General features: G+C 47.8%; 1 protein-coding gene across 1 annotated transcript; it reads right to left on the bottom strand.

The window, feature by feature from the left end:
• Positions 1-5524: 5524 nt before the first annotated feature.
• On the bottom strand, positions 5525-18864 carry SLC25A48 (solute carrier family 25 member 48). The gene is made up of 8 exons (XM_084535285.1): positions 18700-18864; positions 17269-17312; positions 14114-14185; positions 13050-13302; positions 12316-12564; positions 10745-10878; positions 8041-8170; positions 5525-7475 (listed from the first exon to the last, which is right to left on the bottom strand). Exons 1-7 carry the CDS (start codon positions 18785-18787, stop codon positions 8048-8050), a joined length of 963 nt encoding a protein of 320 aa, XP_084391411.1. The 5' UTR covers positions 18788-18864; the 3' UTR covers positions 5525-7475; positions 8041-8047.
• Between the last annotated feature and the right edge of the window lie 433 nt (positions 18865-19297).

Below are 19297 nucleotides of genomic sequence, written 5' to 3'. Positions count from 1 at the left end.
TGACAAATAAGTGGTGACATACATGATATGCAAGACATATAATTAGTGTCTTTCCTTCCATGAGATGTAATTATGTTCACTAGACAGCCAATAGGTCAGACAGGTTCTTCCCAGGCAATACAGCCCAGAAGTATAAAACATGTTTGTGGCTCATTCAAAACCAGAACTTCCAGGGGAGGAAGGGAAATGGCTGGGATCCATCTCCTTAATCTAGGAGGAGATTAAGGAGAAAATCTAGGCATTTCTTCATCCACACTTCACTAAAGCTAATGAATTCTCTATTTTTGAAACTTCCACATGGTGGGGAAGGTACCAGCTATGTTCTCTTTGGCTTTGCTGCCAGGTCAAACCTCGTCTATAAAAAAGTCACACTTCAGTCATGCTGAGCAGTGTGGCCAAGTGGAATAACTGATAACAGGTAATTTTGAACAGAGAGGAAAACTCAAATTCACTCTATCTGTTTGTATTATGTAAAATGCACTCTGGAGCTGCTAACTGAGCTTAGTGATCTCTCCTTGCGGTCTACCTCTGCCAGCAGTGCCAGCATTATCTCTCCATCTCTGCATTTCGGTTTGAGCACTTAGTGAGAGCCGACCAGCTGCTCTAGGGCAAATAGGTCACCAGTGCAGGTGTGAATCTGCAGTGAATCAGAAATCACCAGGAGTCACACTGGCACAGAAAGGACTTTCCATGTACTGACCACAACAGTAGAGGGCTGGGAACATGAGTGGGTGGCACCAGCTTCCCTTTGGACAGTTCAGTCTCTGTTCCAGTGTTTACGAGCTGATCCAAAGCCCCTGGCGTTGTGGTTTAACCCTGCAGGCAGCTCAGCACCACACAGACCCTTGCTCACTCTCCCCAGGTGAAACGGGACAGAATCGTTAGGGTAGAAGTGCAAGAGCTCATGGGTTGAAATAAAGGCAATTTACTAGGTTTTATGGAAAACAAAAGCTGTGCAAGCAAAGCAAACCAAGGAATTCACTCGCTGCTTCCCATCGGCAGGCAGGTGTTCAGCCACATGCAGGAGAGTAGGACTCATCACACACAATGGTTTCTTGGGAAGACAAACGCCTTCACTCCAAACAGCAACCCCTTTCTCCTTTACCCCAGCTGTTATTGCTGAGTGTGATGCCACATGGCATGGGACACCCCTTTGGTCCGTTTGGTGGTGTCCCCTCCCAGCTCCTGGTGCACTCCCAGCCTGCTTGCTGCAGGGCAGCAGGAGAAGCAGAAAAGGCCTTGGCTCTATGCATGCGCGGCTCAAAACATCAGTGTGTTATCAGCATTTTTATAAAAAATCCAAAACATAGCATCATATGAGCCTTGCATTAAATACAATCATTATATTAGTTTTTGTCCTCATGTCTGGCTATCTGATCTCCCTCCATTCCTCTCCCCTAATCTTTCTTTAAGCAAAACAGGCCAAAATGTAGAGAGGAAAAAAAGGGATTTTTTTCACCATAATTCAAAAAAAAAAAAAAAAAAAAAAAAGTAATTAATTCAGTAGCCAAAATGCTAACCTTAAATTGCAGTAGGTAGGAAGGTGACTGCAGAGCCCACTTCCCTCCGAGGTCACAAAACCACAAATTCTATGTCTCAAAAGACCTGTGTTCAAAATGGGAGCCACCAATGTTATGTATGGTCTTTCCAAAACTTTTTTTTTTTTCTCATTGAAGCTTTCTGGCTGAAAAAAATTGGAAACAAAATGAAGAACTGAAAGCCAGGAGCTTTAATCTAGGTCACTGAGGTTGAAGGTAGCGGGTGCATTAACCCGTAAAAATATCTCCTACATCGCCACTGGGAAACCAGAGAGGGGAACTCACTGTGGTCAGGCTGGGGAAGGGAACATGCATCAACAGATCAGATATCCATATTTCGTGTAAGTTCCCTGCACACTAAGGGGTGCAGTGACCAAGCAGAGCAATGAGAGAAGGGGCAGAGAGCTGCCTAACCCGTGTGCTGCCAGCGCCAAGGCAGCACATTGGCTTGGCGAGCCTGGTCCAAGGTCACAACAAGTGACAGAATTATAAGATTTCAGGCCAGAAGAAGCATTTAAAAAATGTGAACACACCAAATTCTCTGCTATATTTCTGTGCTCCCTTATAGACTGCTCCCCTCGGCACCTTTGGAAATCCTCTTACGATGTCCTGTAAACTCCTTGTTTATGTGCAAATACCTTGGGAAATATTCTCTTGTAATTCTCTGCACATGTTTTAATGGTGGGATGGCTGATTCAAAATACCACACAAATCTCCAATTTCACATCAGTATTTTAGCCTGGTCAGCATAAACCTCCAGCTCTTGAGTTCTCATAAAAGAATTTGCAGCCCACTCTAGTGTTTCCAAGAAGCTCTGTGCAGGTATTTTTTGGTGGTTGTTAGTGTTTTTTTTTTGTTGTTGTTGTTTGTTTTTTTTTTTTTGGTTGGTTAGTTTGGTTTGTAAATGTGGAAAAGATTCTCTGTAAGTGACAAGCGCCGCGATAAAATAACAGCTTATTTTACATTTGCAGTGCGCACTGATCAAGATGAAAGAGCTTGAAAAAACACCCATTAAAAAATGCTATGGATAGTTTCAGTTTCCAGACATAAGGTGACTTGGAGTATTTGACTTGGAGATTGTTTTATTTTTTTTTACTTTTTTATTTTCTTTTTGATAAAGATGACATATACTGCTTTAGAAAAAAAAAAAAAAAGAAAAAAGAAAAAAAAAAAGAGAGAGAGAAAGGAAATAGAACTCTTTCTAATCCCCCTGTGCAAGTATAAACCATAGCGTAGTAACACCAAGATTGTCTATGGCAGAAAGATGTAAATGCCAGATAAACTCAGGGAGGACTTCAATTGTCAGCTTGAGGAAGGCAGTGGCACCTCCTGAGAGCACACGCTCTGCTGTGACCCAGCAGATGGACCATGGGATGTCCTCAAGACCCTCGTTAGCTTCTGTGGGTAATGGAGCCCCTATTATGCTCAGGAGCTGTGAGAGCAGGAAGCAAACACACCAGGGCACACCCGAGAGGGATCTTCAGAGCTGTAAGTCATCCCTGTTTCGTGCAATAATAGAGACACCAAAGCTTTCCAGGGTTTTCTAGCAAGTAGAGCCAAGCTTTCCATGCTGCAATAACGTTTACCAAGAACTGAGGCATCTCAAAGCAGAAAGCCCTGACAGCAGCATGTCAGCTGTGCTGGGCGTTGCACGTATTGCAACTGCACCTCACAACCCACAGCCTCCAGAAGTAAGCAGAAGAAAGCAGGAATTGTCAACAAAGGTCACCAATTCCCTTGTATTTTAAAGTTGTCCAGATGCCATTACCCTTCTTTCAGCATCCCCTTTTGAGGGCATGACTGCTTTCATGCCAGGACAGAGAAACATTGCAGAGCTCTCATATCATGAGTCCACTCACCCTTCCTTGCTTGGCCCGCTGGTGGGTTTTGCTTGGAGCATAGCATGCAGAGGAAGGTCAGACATGCAGGACACATGGACAGCACAGGGCTTTCACTCCGTTAGAGCCCTCCACCAGCTCTACCCACATTGCAGCTTGCTTCCCACACTGGAAGCACGGAAAAAACACCTGCAGAGTGTGCTTAATGAAAAGGCGGCAATCACGACTTGATAAAGTAATAAGCATGGATGTTGTTTCACACCTACCTGCATGAGTAAGAATAGGCTGGCCCTCTTCCATAAGAGTTGGCAGGATTTTATGTACTACGTGCGAAGTAGGATATATTCATGCTAAAATGTTTTGAAATGTGGGAGAATAGAAGATGAGGCAGCCCAGTTACCCACTGCTTTCACCATAACTCAGGAGGAGCTTCATACTCTTTTGAGAGACTTGGTGATTTACGATCCTCTAGCCTTAGCATTTCAGCTATATTCAGAAAGGATTTCTTGATTTATTTTACACTGGTTTTACATCTTTTTTGTAATGAGACTTCATATAGGACCTCTGAGACTTCCTTAAAAAGATATTCTCATTCTGTAGTGTATGTATGGCTCTGAGTAGGTTGGTTGTTCTCCTAACACCTGACTCTGGAGATAGGCAAAGCTGGGGGGGAGAATAAGCTGTTACCTTTCTTCTGTTGCGTTGGGTGATGTATGAACTGGGAAAATCAGCTAAACAGCCCGCACCTCATTAAGTAATATTGGGTGTTGTAAGAGCTGGAACACCACCAGCAACAAGAAAAATGGGCAGTTAGAGACTCATTAAAGGCATGACAGGTCTGAGTATGCTTTTGTATTCCAGGGAGGAAAAGCATAGATGTAGGTATCCCTGTTCCTTCTGGTCTTCCTTCTCATTTTTTTTTTTTTACCAAGATCAGGATTTACTGCATTTATAATAGAAATGTGTAGGTCTGGGAGGGTTTGAAAACACGCTGTCGTGCAGATGGACTCCTCCATGCAGCCTGCACCGGGCTGGGGAAGGTGCCACCAATGCTGGCAGAGCAGCAGGTCCATATGCTGGGTTGTGCTGACATGGGCGATTTTTTGCTTGTGTCATTCAGGAACAGACCCACCAATGTACGCAATTTGAACTTTATAAATTCAGACTGTATGTATGGCTGCTTGTCTGCCAGGACAGGCATTGTTTTACAATGTAATCAGCAGGTCCCTGAAAGGATTCCTTAGAAATCCTGACATCTGTCGGTGGATGATACCAATATTATCTCTAGAATAATAATGAGATATCACAAAGAAGAGCAATCACAAGACCTGTCAAGTGTTCGTGCACTTAAACTGCAATTGCCATCGCTCTCCTTTGTGATGTGGGGCTGAACCCTCTGGTGTCACCCTAGCTGCCACTGGACGCCCTTCCTCGGTGCCACTGGGTGCTCAATGCCTCAAAAGCAAGACTAAATTATTTATGGACTCCGTGCACAGAGGTGTGCAAGGCCCCACCATGCTCCACTGCAGTGCTGGGTACAACCGCTCGTCCCCACCTTGCTGCATCAGACCCAGCATCGGGGTGACCTCTGTGCAGAGATGGGGTCTGCCATCACCCCAAAATCCTCCCGACCCATCCCGCTGCTGCTTTGCTTCACTGTGGCTTTGGGTGAACGCGAAAGGGATGATACGCTTCTTAAATCCTCTGTCCAGCAGGCATCGGGTGGACAGGAACCCCACGAATCAGCCCTAGCAAGCCCTAGCTCAGGACTAAGTTGGGCACGACAGACAGACGGACAGACAGACAGGCAGCCCGTGTCTGCCGGTCGTGCCCCACGCAGCAGACGAGGATGCCATCGTGTGGCCGACTCGTGTGGCTCATTTCCCACATGCTTTCCCGACGTTTGCGTGGAAAGCTTTCTGTCTCAACACCAAGCTCTCCCTGAGAGCTCCTGAGAATTTTGCTTGGGTAAATCCTGGGCATCCATCTCAATATTTGTTTCTCGGGATATCAGGAAAAATCATCACGCGACTCCAACACGGGGATCACACACCAAGGGCATCAAACGCACCACGAGGACATTATTTCAGATTCACAGCCCGTTGTAAACTTCATATTTTTAATTCATTCACGGTCCGTTTTACTCACTGCAGGCAGATAACCAACAGTTTATTTGCATTGAAAAGCCAGTTTCCCCAAGTACTATCCCTGGGGACACAAGACATTATGCATCTAGAGAACATATTTTATGTATACGTATTAAAACAGGTAACATGGAAAGGATGACTCCATAAAGGTAGCCAGCAACAAATACTTGAGTGAAAGCTCATTAATTTTATCCATATTGTTTGTCAAAAACTGTTCCTTGTGTTCTTGCCAAGCTCAAAGGCTATGAGCCTCCTTGCCTACAGGTCCTGAAATGAAGCAACACCAGCTGTTTCTCCCACTTTTTAGGGCCAGTTTTGGGGGAAGCCACCCTTCTGATTTTAATTCAAGCCCCAGCAAAGGGGAGCCCACACTGTTTCAGGAGGTCTGGGAGCCCATTTCTGAGCGCTGCTCCAGGCCCAAGTTTTTAGGCGATTTCTGATGAGCTCTCCAAGTCTTGCAGCCAATTCTTCCATTCATCAAGGAATAAGGATGTACAAGTTTCTCCTTCTTTCTTCTCCTTTTATGGAGGAAAGCTCGATGGCTGCTCCAGGCTGTCTTCAGAAACATCTGCTAAAATATTGCTGAGCTTTATCCCCAGGGGTCTCTTTCTCCAGAAGAAGAAGGAGGGAACCAAACATTTCCCTGAGGACAATGTGGACCCAGACCATTCCTCCTCACCGCACGTCCCTTGATGTGCCAGCCTGTTACCCCTCAGCCTCTCCTGCCTGTGCCACCAGAGTCCTCTTGTCACTGCAGTGCTGGTTCTTGTTGTGTTTTTTTTTTTGGCATCAGAAGCTCCGTGCTTAGAAAATAAAGCATGGAGATTTTTAACAGAATAAACAGAAATAATCACGATGTAAAAAGTCTTGAGATTAATTGAAAAACTGAGGTAGACCAAAGAGAGACCTGGATGCCCCAGTCATCTCTGTAAGATTTCAGCAGAGCTGGAGGTCTGAAGGCAGCTGGTGTATTTTAGAGGATACAGTTTGGGACAGACTCTGCACGCCTTAGGGACTTCTTTTGATGGCATCTCTTCAAGGCTGCAAAGCAATGTCTGCAGGATTTGGCAGTTGGCAGGCTGGACTGTCATAGCAGAGAAATCAGATGGGCTAGCAGACACCGGCATGCACCACTAGCAGGTCCCTGGAGGGCTACACAGGGCAAGTCAGCTACATCAATAGGCAGCCTAAAACACAAAAGAATTGTGTTTTATGTGTGGCTTGTTTTATTATCTTCTGAAGTAAAAGAGTGGCTTAGAATCTGAATTTATATCATCCTTATGTTTCCCAGATTAATTTAGACCTTGGATAACAAACTGAAGTTGTTGAAGACCTCCACATCTGTTCATGATAATGTATTAAACTGTGGCAAAGTGGGGAATTCTATAATGAAAAACAAAAGCATTCATTCATATAGATGGAATCATCCAGTTCTTCAGTCCTGAAAGTGAGTTAGGATTTGGTAGGAATCCAGATGTTCCTACACAAAAAGCACCCACGCACCCACAGTGCTTTCCCCTTCTCTTTCCAGAGCAGGAGATCCTTGTTCACAAAGATGAGCATTATACATGGTATTGTACAAAAAACACTCACTCAGATGATGTTGTGTGGGCTGGCTTTGGGTGTATCTCACTTGTGTGGGTAAGGGGAAAGTTGTTCCATTGGTTCAATGAGCAAAATGCCATTAGTGAAAAAGTGCAATACCACAGTGAAAATTAGTAAGGTGCTCTTAGACAACAGAGTGAAAGCTTTGAAAAGAAAATGGTCTTTGGGCTTGATTGGGCTGGTGCAGGTTTGGAGCCTTCCAGAGACTAAGTCCGTGGCAGAAGAGAAAGCAGATGCCATAGCTGTGGGCTTCTGCAGTGCCGGGAGTCTTCGATGAGACCAGTGAGCCCTCACCATCACCGTACTGCTCAGGAAAGTAGGAGACTGATCAGGTCGTCTTGGCAATGCTTTTGAAACAAGAAAGAAGGGGGGTTATAAAGTACCACACAAAAGAGCAGACTGCCATGAAAGATTTTGAGTATTTAGCTGTTAAAATTTTCCATAATCAGATATTTTTAATGATGTTCCTTTATTCAACCCTAAATTTATGAGGAAAAGAGTAAAACTGTGAGTTGATAGTCAACACACTTTGTCAGGGTTTAATTTCAGGTCTCCATGGTAGATCAAGGGAGGAAAGGATACTGTGAAGGGACTTTAGTCAGAATATTTCAAAATTTATGTTAGAAAATACTCTCCTTTCAGATTTTCTTTTCTGAATTGAATCAATCAAGACAGTCACAATCAAAATGGATTGCAATGAAATTCCAGGAAATCTGGAATGCAATGAAAATCCATCGGTATATCTCTTGTGCTCCAAATCCCAGACCCATATTTGAAAAGCGTTTGCCTGTCCAGATGTTGGTACCCATGTAAGTTACCTGATTTTCAGCGGACCTCTACAATTGCAACTCCATTTGATTCAAAGGTTAATTTTCTAATTTTAAGAAAGCTAGAGGGTCTTTATGCGCTGACCTGGAAGTTAAGGATTGGTCTCAGTTTGGTCTCTTTTCATTGCTTTGAGAGAAAGTTCATAGCCAAGAAACATGGCTGAACTCATTGGGAATCCTCGCACTGCATTGACCGTGATGCCCCTAAAAAAGACCTGTTGGGGATGGAGAAAGGTTAGAGCACAGGAATATACTGGCTGTTTCAAGAAGAAGAAAACGTTGAACTAAGTCATGGTGGGGTTCTGGAGAACCCAGCCTTGGTTTGCTCAGGAGATAGGCTCCCACTGATAGTCTTTGCTGAAGTGTGCGCTGAAGAAGGGAAACGTAATGGCTAAAGTGGCTGGTTTGGCATCAGTCTGCTCTGTGTTCCCTACAGACTTTTTTTCTGTATCTGCCAGCAAGAACCAGAAGCAGTAGAGGGCCTCATGCCACTGGTGGACATCATCAAAAGAAATCTAAACCTTCTTCTAATGCTGTCCTATATGGCTAGTTTTTCCTTCCCTTTGCATACATGAGCATTTGGGCATCATGAAAATGCCAGGGTACAACAACAAAGCTCTTGCTTTCACACAGCTAATGTTTCAACTTCTGGGCTAGCTCTATGGCGGCAAATGACAGCTGGGAACGAGAGAGGGAACATTTTTTATGTGTTTCATTTCTGAGTATAGCAACCATTTCTCAATCAGTAGAAATCTGGACTTAATCTGTGCCTTGCTGAGAGCTAGCTCTCACATACTGGCTTTGGAGAAGATATTCAATATCAGCTGATATTTTCACATTTGGGTTCCTAAGGTCAAGCTTCAGTGCCCACCCACTTAAGTGCTTTCTGGATTGTGGAGAAGGGGCCCTGGTTGCTCCCCATGCCAGGCCTAGGCCCGTCTCCCTGCTCGGCACCCTCACCTACAAGCGCTGCTGCCAGGCCGAGCACAAAGCATTGGGGGGCCAGGAGAGACAAATTACAGAATGATGACTGCAGGGAGTAGCTCTGCTGGCCTGCAAAATCACCCCATTAACCACCGTGGCTAACCACGGTGGTCACTAATCTAACCACCAGAATTTCGGAGTAGAAAAGAGAAGTAACAGCAATAAGGCAGGGCCCATCCAGGCCTTAGAGAGGCAAAACTCCCACAGCTACTGTAAGACTGAATTGGAGACCTTGGCAACAAGACTGGAAGCCCATGGATTTAAATGTCTAACCAGTGTTTTTCCCCTGGAATCCTGAACTCAGCTAAACAAGACTTCTCTTGTATCCAATAAATCCATTTCTGCATGGTGTTGACTCGTACGAGACAGAATCAAAACACATTCACATTGTTTAGGATGGCATTTGCAATGTGAAACTGTGCTATTGGGATATTTGGGATATTACTCAATTTACCTAGGGTATTTTATTCTGTCTGAAAAGACACAGTTTTCTGGGAGAAAATTCAAGTTTTTCTTGTATTCATAAGGTAACACAATAGATCCAAGTTAAATAATAATGAAGATTTATAAAGAAAAGTCCAGAGGCTTTTTTTTTTTTTTTTTCTCACCAGTGTGAGCACACCTGACTATGGAGAAAGAAGAAGGATACATACAAATACATATATATATATTATTAATTTTTTTTTTTAATTTTTTTTTTCATATGCCTCTGAAAATGCTGTTCCTTTGTCCCAGCATGAAAACATCCAGACCTGGGCTTGCCTTCTATCAGTTCTGCGTCTCTAAACATACAAAACAATTTATCTTATGACAGAAAGGTCTGGTCTTATCGCTCAGCTATTACTCAACTCTACCGCAGGCTCTGTCCAGGCACCAGGAATGACAACAAACAAACCGCAAGCAGCTCAGACCCCAGGCAACAAAACTGAGTGCCTGAATTAATATTCAGGCAGGCCAAGGAGGGTACTGGGTGAGGGCAACTGAGCACTCTCCTTAGAATTTCTCTGGGTGCCTCTGGGTGCTTCATACCACTGTGATTTTCTTCACTTAACAGCCAAAACCCAACCAGACTGCAAGCTCCTATGACAGCTGGCATAATATAGTGGCATGTTGTCAAATATTTAAATCCCACTGACTTGTGATTTTGCAGGTTATTTTTCTTGCTACTTCAACTTGTTACTTTTCCCTCAGAATGTGAAAATTAACACTTTTGAGCTAGGAGCCCACATGATGTTTTGATGACAACTGAAATACAGATTTAATTCAATATCAGAAGACATCACTTCCCATAAGCATACATTGGTGGTGCAATAAACCTGCAAACCCTGGTTTTCTGCCATTCTCATTTAACTGAGACAAGGTTTGCAGACAGAAAAAAACAACTTTTATTACACTAATAAATAAAGTCAGAAAAAGGAGGGTGGTTTTTGGCACACAGTCCTTCTTCACAATGAAAACTGATGCAATTCTGATTTAAAAGAGCAATTTCCATCACTAATTTATGATATGTCAAATTATATCCACAGTTAAGCACACTGATACAAAATGTTATTTTAACTTAATAACACAAGCAGACTATGACCCTCAGTCACTCATATTTTCATTTCTGCAAGGCACATTATTACTCTCACAATTATGAACTATAAAGAATCTGTACTATAATTACCGACTGTAATTATTACAATTTATAGCTAACTGGCTTTAGTTGTCTCTCAGCCCTGCAGATGGGTTTGTAACAGCCGCTGTATTTCCCAATTAAAAAATCAGATGCCTGACAGGCAGATTTTACTTCAAATACCACTTACTTTTAGGCCCTCGTTCTGGTAGCTCTGCAAGATACAGTCAAGGATCCCCTTGTACTTGTTTAAGTAAACTCCATCTGCCTGAAGTCGACTTTTCACAACATCCATTGGAGTAGCAGTCCCCCAGGAAATTACTCCTAAAAAAAAATACAGAAGAGAATCCTGTCCTTATCCCAACACACACCTGGGCTTTGGCCATGACAAGGTATTTGAACAACTTCTCTGTGTTTTCTTGGCTGCAGGCCAGCGAACTGGGAACATCGTGTCTCGCCCACCGCATCATACTCACTGGATATTCATCTCAGGGCATTCACCCTGCTCAGGCACAGAAACAATATTTCTGGGGGCAAAGTTCCCTGTTTCAGGAAGAAGCACTGGGATTTTGGGGGTTATGCCAGTAAACAAATGCAGGCAGCCCAGGAGGTGCTCAGCCAGGTAAAAATACTGCTTCTGCAGTGCTTCTGGTGGATGTGGACATGCTCTGGTGGACATGGACATGCCCAAACTGCCAGGAGCTGCCACATTTCAGACCTGGAGTCCTCCAACAGTATTACTGAAAAACAAATTTCAAGCTGAGAATGCAAATAAGAGGCTGTTCTCGTGTGGCCAAATTTAGGCTCCCCACAGCTGAGATACATTGTCATTCCTATACAGAAACTCCATTTACACTGATTATCCTGCAGCTGGATGGAACATTTTGCCTCTGAAAAGGTCAGTGTTGCTTCCAACACAACCAAGAGCTCCTCCGTATCAGTCCTGTGAACGTGTAGCAAATACCATCTTCAGCTGTTCCCACTTTCCTAGACACATTGTGTTGGTTCCATACAGAGAGATTTACTGCGTTATGAAATTTCCCTGCACGTGGCTGCAATACATGGCACAGCTGGGCTGACAAGAGCATGTCTGGACCTTACATGAGTGTTGGGGCATACTAGAGAAGCTGTTCAGATAAACCACAGCTCCGTTTATTTGCGGGAAAAACAGAGAGAGTGCTGTTTAATCATTACCTGACCTAAAAATTGTTCTGTATTTAGGGATCTGCAAATTTTAAATGGCCAATAAATGGGTAAGGAGCAAACGGGTGGACTTGCACATGAAAGCATGGGGGTGCACATGCCAGCCTTCCTGGCAGGTGTACACAGGAAAAATAAAAGGTGGGGGAGGGAGGGGAAAGAGAAAGAAAATCAGTAAGTCAACTCTGGTGATCTGTGGTTTCTGCAGCGTGCAGGGAGGGTGCACACCCTCCTTGGTGGGCAGCCAACAGGTTGAAGTCCTCTTCTGGAAGCATTTTGGCTGCCGTGCGACATCCGGGGAGAAGGCAGCACCGCCTGGTTTCCTTCTTGCTGCCACCGAGCCTGGTGAAGAGCTGACAACGCAGCTTCCATACAGTCTGTCAAGTCATAAAACGCAGCCTTGGGGCCAGAGGGCCTGGCCCTGGGTGAAATGCTTCCTCAGCCCCACATCCCCTGCCAGTGACCAGGAGAATGAGGCAGTCCCTGAGCCAACCCCGCACATCTGCCCTGGGACTCTTCCAACCCTCGTTTTGCCAGTATTGTGGGAAAAAAAGTGCTTACCTGCTATACCCCCTGCAAGCCACACGGAAGAGGGATTCGGAGAAATGCATCCGTCGGGGGTAATCCATCCACAGAAAAATGTGTAAGGGATGAAATACAGGCAGTACCCAGGAACATCCCTCAGAAGCATTGCTCCCACACCTCGGTATATTCCTGCTATCCCTTCTTTCTGTAGGACTGTCCTAAAGCAGTGAATCGGGCCTCGGTACATGGGAAATCCAGGAACTGTGGGCTTTAGTTTATTGTTGGCTAAAAATAAAAAAATAAAAAATAAAAAGGAATTAAAAAAAAAGATACAAATGTTATGATAGCTAGTTAGCTACAGTTCCTTGCAAAAACCCAGCGTTAGGAGCAGCCACAGAGGTGACATGGGTAAAATGGGAGAAATGCAGATGAATGGCTGCTGAAATACTGACAGGAGATGTCTGCCAGCCTGGGAACCCAGCCTGGGAACCAGAAGCATCCTTGAAAAGTGCAGCTGGCATCCTCGAAGTGCAGCTGGGTGCCGGAGAACCAGAGACAGCCTGAGATACCCTCAATAAGCACAAAGCCAAGAAACTGCAACAGCAAACTTATCACCCGCAAAGGCAAAAAATAGTCTGAAAAGATGGAAAACACCCTGAGAAGCAGCAGGTACTGGTTCCCACCATCATGATCCTCACACAGCCGTGTGCCAGGTAGCTCTGTACGCCAGGACCAGCAGAGCAAGCAAGAAGGACCTTTTGCTTTCCTACCTGTGATGTATGGCTGTGTTTGCATCTGCAGCCTTATCTTCACCAGGTCAACAGGAGTGCCGATCCCGACGGAGACGAACCCCGCCACCATGCTGGCCAGCGCCACGTCGGCCAGCACCGGCGCATGGGAGGCATCTCCGTGCCGGAGCTGGCTGAGGAGCCGCTGCGTGTTGCTGAAGACGCCAAACACCACCGAGCTGTAGACAGCAATGCTGGCCAACGGGAAGGACATGCCTTTGAAGAAGCCGGCCACCTACACGGGAAAGGAGCAGGAGTTACAGGAGCAGCTTGGCACAGCTGCTCTTATCTGTCTGGCTCGCAAAACCACGGCAAATTCCTCCTCCCTGTTCTGCTTGCTCTGTGCATCTGCCTTCCTACTCTGTCCCCAAGGAATGATGAATTGGCTTTCGTGTGATGCAAGACACTGATCACTTGGATCTTCCTCTTGTCTCTGTTTTCTGGGTTTGGTTGCTCCCATCCCTCAGGCAGGGACGGCAGGACCGGGAACATTGCCTGCAGGGAGAGGGGAGTGGGGCTGAGTGACGCAGCCACCCGCTGCTCTATCAGCCAGAGCTGCAAATCCAAGCAGCAGATGTCTCTTGGAAGCAACCGCCTGCACATGCTGAGCACGTGGAAATTGATTCATCCTGCTAAGGAGAAGATCGTGCGGGATGTGGGAGTCTTCTGAAAGCACAGGAAATCCTGCAAAAGTCTCTCCTATGGCCAGCTTCTTTCCTGGCATCACCAAAGACAGCAAAATACCTCCGGTAAAGGGTTTTGCTGGCAGATACAGGCAAAACAGTGGGTGTAACAGCCTGATCCATGTGGAAACATGGGCAGTGTCATTTATCATGTCTTCTCCCTACAGGGGTTACCAAGAGAACTGGCAAGAGTTAGCAAGAGGAGGCTGCGAAGATTCACAGTCTTTCTTCTTCCTTTAGGCATTGAATGGAATTGCACCAACTTTGGTGTCAACACTGATTTTATATAATTGCTCCGTGCATTTATTTATTTATCTTTTTGTGTTTTCTACCAGCGTATTTTAAGTATGATAAAGTACTTACAGACTCATTTCTGTACACAGTAAGAACACAGTTGAGTGTATTTCCATATCCTTGTCCAGCTTGCAAACGAGTCTGCAAAACACATTCGTGAAATGTGATTAAAACCCCGCACTTCCAGACGGGTGAAAGCTCATGCTATGTAAACAATGCGTACTTTGCTTTGAGAGTGAATCCTCGCTTAGCTGTAAAGAAAACACAGCAATAAAGTAAGATATATATGCATCCACTCCCCTTGAACTTTGCCAGAAGCAGGGCTAAGCAGGACCTCAGGGCTCTGAAGCTGTTCTGCAACATCTGGATTCGATGACTGTCAAATCGCTCTCGAGAGCAGACCAGCTACTCTGTCCCAGCCCAGCAATCGCAGCGGATCGCTGGTGTGCAATACCATCACTTGCAAATTCATGATTTATGTACAAATTGGAGGGTGATGTGGTCTGCTCCGCTTGGAGGCTTTCAGCGGAGGCTGGGATGCGTTGCTGGAGGATGGGGAAAGAGCTCCCCTGGGAGGCTTCCAGGACCCTTCTGCTTCAAGGTGGATTGTAAAGACATACAAATACTAAACAGGGCCAAAAATAATTCAGCTCAGAAATTCTCCATGCTTCCCTCAAAGATACAGTTTTACATCATTTCTAACAAAGGCATTTTGTTTCTGGAAGGCAATAGCTACGCGCCTTCCAAAAAGTGCCTACAACAGCTGTAAGAAACGGCCGGTAAATCATGGCAAGGTCTGCATTTTTCAACATATTTCCCCTCTCACATATATACTTATACACACACATACACTTAGATCATCTTTCACTCGAGCTGTTCACAAGTTTGCAATAAAATAATCCTTACAAATAGGTGATGCGTTTTGGGGCTTAGAGGTGGGCGAGGAAGTGGAAGTCCCGTTCTGTACACAGGATCTCTTTTTTTTAAAAAGTGATTTTTTTCTGTAGGGAGACACTTGCATGCACTCTGTCGGGGATGTTTATAAGGAAGCTGGACAGTATTTCTAGCTGTATCCACCAGCATTGCTGCTGGCAGGACACTGGTGTGGTGAAAAGAAGGCTGCAGGGATGGTGCCAGTCTGTGCTGCTCCCCTTGGTGGCACAGCCCTTGCTTGCAGCAGGTGAGGCAGGAACCCAATTTAGGTATTTAAAGCCCAAAAGAGTGAGTGCCCTCTGGAGTTCATGCCTGGGGAGAACAGGTTGAATGACCCAACCGTTCGGTCCTGCGCCCCGCCAAGGGCGGAGTACCACCCTGGCCAGCGGTGCCTTTTGCCATCAAGCATCTCCAGCCCAGGGCATGGTTCCTCATCTCCCGGGTTGGGAATGCCGCTTTCCTCGCCTTGAGCTCCTTCCCCCAGTGCCATTTGGGGCTGCTTTGGCCTCCTTCCATGAAGATGGGCTGCTCTGAACCCCTGTGCACTGCAACCACGGAGAAGCAGAAAGTGAAAGATTTACTAAGCGCTTCCAAAAAGCTCAGACACGGCGCTGCAGCCCCAGCTCCTGCAGAGCACATTGTGCAAGGTGCCCAGCACCATCCTGCTCTGGGTGCACAGCCCCCTGCTCCCTGGAACCAGCACCAATGTTAACAGGACCCGGCTGGGTGGCTGCGGCACACAGCTCTGCATTCCCTCCTGGCTTAATTTGCACGCATAGCCCACAGGTTCCCATTTGGCCTCCATGGGCTTGTTATTTTTTCTTTTACACAGTAACCAGGTATTGAGAGGTTCAAGTTAATACATTTTTTGAATAACTGAGAGCAACCGAGCACTCTCACAAGCTGCTCGGTGCAGACCTACCTCTTAGATAAGCTAAAATCCTTCAGCCCTGTCCCCTCCAGCTGGGGAGCCCCCGGCCCCAGGGGCTCTGAGTGCCCCCAGGCTTCATCTCATGGGTCTGCTGCTTTGTAAAACCTCCCTTTTCCATTTCCTATCCCCTAAATTTGGACAGACAACAAGTCTGCCTGCTTGATATTCCCCAGCAACGTCCAGCCCCCAGCGCAGCAGGTTCAGGCTGACACTTGCCTTTATAAGCGTGAAGGATGGGCTCTCCTGGCACCCAGAAGCTCGGCACAGCCCGGCAGGATCCTCCAGCAGCTACTGCCAAACTCCTTAAACCCAGCAGTGGCATTCCTGAGCTCCATCCTCAGACAGGGATGCCAGCACGCGTCCTCGGCAAGCCGGGACAGAGCTTGCACTGCCTGAGCCCTGCCCAAGCCTTGCTGCTCCTGCTGGGGGGCTGTACCCTTCCCATGCTGTGATGCTCCCAGCACTGATAGCACCATCTTAGACACAGATGGCAGGGCTGGAGAGCTGGCTTTGTGTGAGGGGAGGGCTGTGGTGGCTGGGGAAGGATGTGGTGTGGGCCCTGCTGGCCCCTGTCACCTCCCCATGGCCCTCCATGGGTCCTTCAGGTGCAATAGGACCTTTTGGTCTTTGGGTCTGCCACACCTGACGGCCCTACCTGGTGCCAGCAATGTGGCTTGTGCTAGGTCAGGGCATGTGGGCAGAGCAGCTGAAGCCAGGAAAAGTGGCCCGAGATGTCAGACTGTGCCAAAGGAGAAGGGAAGAGCGGGGTCTTCCTCCGTAGCTCTGCACCAGTGGGGATGGTCAGCCCGATGGGGCGCTCTGTGTTAACGTCTGCAGGGGCCTGTCTGAGCCAGGGTGGTGAACCTGGTAGCCAAGACCTCGTTATTTCTCTCAGTCCTTCCTTCTGAGGAGTATTTTTCTTGCAGGAATAGTAAATATTGCCTGTCATAGCCCTGGGATAGCAATTTCAACATTCTGCCCTTACAGGACTGCCGACACTAGGAAAACATGCAAAAATGCGCCTGGAGCAAAACAAATACAGTTCTCCCACTGCCCTTTGAATACCTTTTTGTGGCAAAGTTCAATAAAACACTGGCAGAACTGTTCAGCAAGCCCAGCACTACCTAAGGCCACTTTTAATTTCAGTATTAATCCTCTTCAGAGGAGCTCACACGTATCCGCCAGGTGTTTTGGTTTCCCATTCAAAATGAACACTGGAGAGGGAGAAAGACTAAAGTCTGTGAAAACATTTCTAAATTCCCCCTTGGGATGAAATGAAGGTTTTCTGCAGTCATCAGGCCGTCCCCCTGCCCATGGGTTTTTGGGTGGTGCTGTGAGGGCGCAGATCAAGGGGTTTTACCTTGATGGTGTCCAGCGGGTGGCCCACAACCACGCTCGCGGCTCCTGGGGAGGAAAACAAAGTATTACACAAAATGCTGAAGAAGCTTTTTGGACAGGACAGGACGCAACGGGTTTGCAGGGGAAGAGGAGGGATTTCCAGGAAAAGAGCCAGCCTGTGCCAAGCCAGGGCGACACCACACGGTGCCCCTTCTCTGGCAACAGGCAGGAGCCGGGCAGACACACCTGAGCTTCTCCCCTGCATGTCCTCCTAAACTCCAACTGCCTTACACTTAGAGGTGTCTGAGCGGTAGGAGGAGGTGTTAGATTTTAACATCCTGCCCATAAATGACCCCTGTCTCCCTTGCACTCATGTAAACTCATGCAACTTTTAGTCGTGACATGGCGAGATTCAGATTAGACGTGAGGAAATGCCTTCTACTTTTGAGACTATGTGAAATTTTGCACTCATAGTAGGTTCAGGCTGCAAAGAGCATCGTGTCCTTGGACAACACCTTACGACTTTACTCAAAATGCCTTATTAAAGTGTTCCTGCTTGTCCTGGATGTTCAGCACTACACATGAATATTTGCCACTGCCACCCGGGCCTGAGGCTGCGTGCTGGTGGCTGGTCACCCCGTGTCCTGCCCCGCTCCTGGGGGTGCGTCGGGGATGTCCTGGGGGATAGTATGGGGTCAGCGTGACAGGCAGATTGCCTGAGTGCCTCACAGCCTCCACGGGCTGCATCGATCTGACGGTCAGTTGCTCGCGTAAGCTTTTGGCGGAGGCTCTGGATTTTGTCAGTCCAGCTAACCTATTAACCTCGTCTGGCCAGTCAGGATCCGGGAGCACCCCACACCTCCTTCCTCAGCCTGGCATCAGCATGAGCCTGGGCAGAGCTCCGGCCTGTGGCTGTGGGCACCGCGCTCGCCCCGTGCGCTGCGTGTCCCACGGCTGTGCCCCTTCTCACCTGGTCCACCCAGAGGGACCTTCCCCTGCTGTAAGACACCACACCACTGCTGTCCCTGTGCACCTTTCCCTTGCCTTTGCTTTCTCTGAGCTATTTTTCCGACGGTTTCCAGCAGCATTCCCAGCAGACCAGCCCGAGCCCCTCCCCTCCCAGCGGCACCCTTTGCTTTAGCAGGGCTAGGGGCGCACACGGGGGCTGCGGGGGTCCTGGCGCTCCTCTCCCAGCCCCACTACGGAGCAGGGAACCCAGAAAAGGGTGCTTGGGGTGGGTAGCGTGGCACTGACACCCGTGGGTGTCCCACCTGCGTGTGTGCAGAACCCACCCGTGTGCCAGCGAGATGCTTATGCCTTTGCTTTGACCCAAACGATCTCACCCCCAGAAACTGCTTAACCTGCACTATTTCTACGTGCAACCCCCCCCCAAAAAAAAAACACGCGCGCCCCCCCAAATCCTCCCCTCGCCCCCGACCCACGCGGCACCTACCGCCCACCCAGCCGGCGGCGAAGTCCTGCAGCTGGATGCTGCCGCTGCCCCTGCCCGTACCCGTGCCCGTGCCCGTGCCCGTGCCCATGCCGGGGGGCAAGGGGGGGTCGCGGAGCGGCGCAGCGCGGAGCCCGGCGGCGCTGCCGGCAGCAGCCGGGGCTTAAAAGCGCAGCGCGGCCGCGCCCGCCCTGCCCAGAGCCCGGCCCGGCGGGGAGCGGCCGCGCAGGGGCCGGGGGGGCCGGGGTTGGGGCTGGGAAGGGGGCTGGGGCTTGGAAGGGGGGGTCCCCGAGCTGGAGATGTCCCCGGGCACCCCGAGCATCCATCCCGGGGGGCGGCTGCCGCGGCCAGGTACGGCTCCTGCGCACGCCGGGGCTGGGAGAGGAGGGGAGGTGGGAAAGCAGAGCCGCTCCTTCCCTGCTCGGGTGATTGGGAAAAGGATTTATTTAGTGGAGGGAAAAGGCAGGGACTGCAAGGAGCTGTTTATAAATTCTCCAAGTGGAGGAGTCTGGAGATAAAGTTTCTCGCACTGCTTTGCACAAGCGGCAAACGTCTCCGCTGAAATCCCACCGCCTCGCCCTGCTGGAGGTGCCAACAGTGA

The sequence above is a fragment of the Aythya ferina genome, assembly GCF_964211825.1.
Source record: "Aythya ferina genome assembly, chromosome: 14".
Taxonomy (NCBI): Eukaryota; Metazoa; Chordata; class Aves; order Anseriformes; family Anatidae; genus Aythya; species Aythya ferina.
This window is presented reverse-complemented; position numbering and strand designations above follow the sequence as displayed.

Excerpts from the sequence above, each read along its gene's own strand:
- SLC25A48 (XM_084535285.1), bottom strand. The coding sequence starts at position 18,787 with ATGGGCACGGGCACGGGCACGGGCACGGGTACGGGCAGGGGCAGCGGC. Across the intron at positions 13,303-14,113 it reads CTGTGTACAGAAATGAGTCT|GTGGCCGGCTTCTTCAAAGG; the intron begins GTAAGTACTTTA and ends TTTCCCGTGTAG. Across the intron at positions 8,171-10,744 it reads ACCAGAACGAGGGCCTAAAA|GTCTTTTTTAGGGGCATCAC; the intron begins GTAAGTGGTATT and ends CATCCCCAACAG.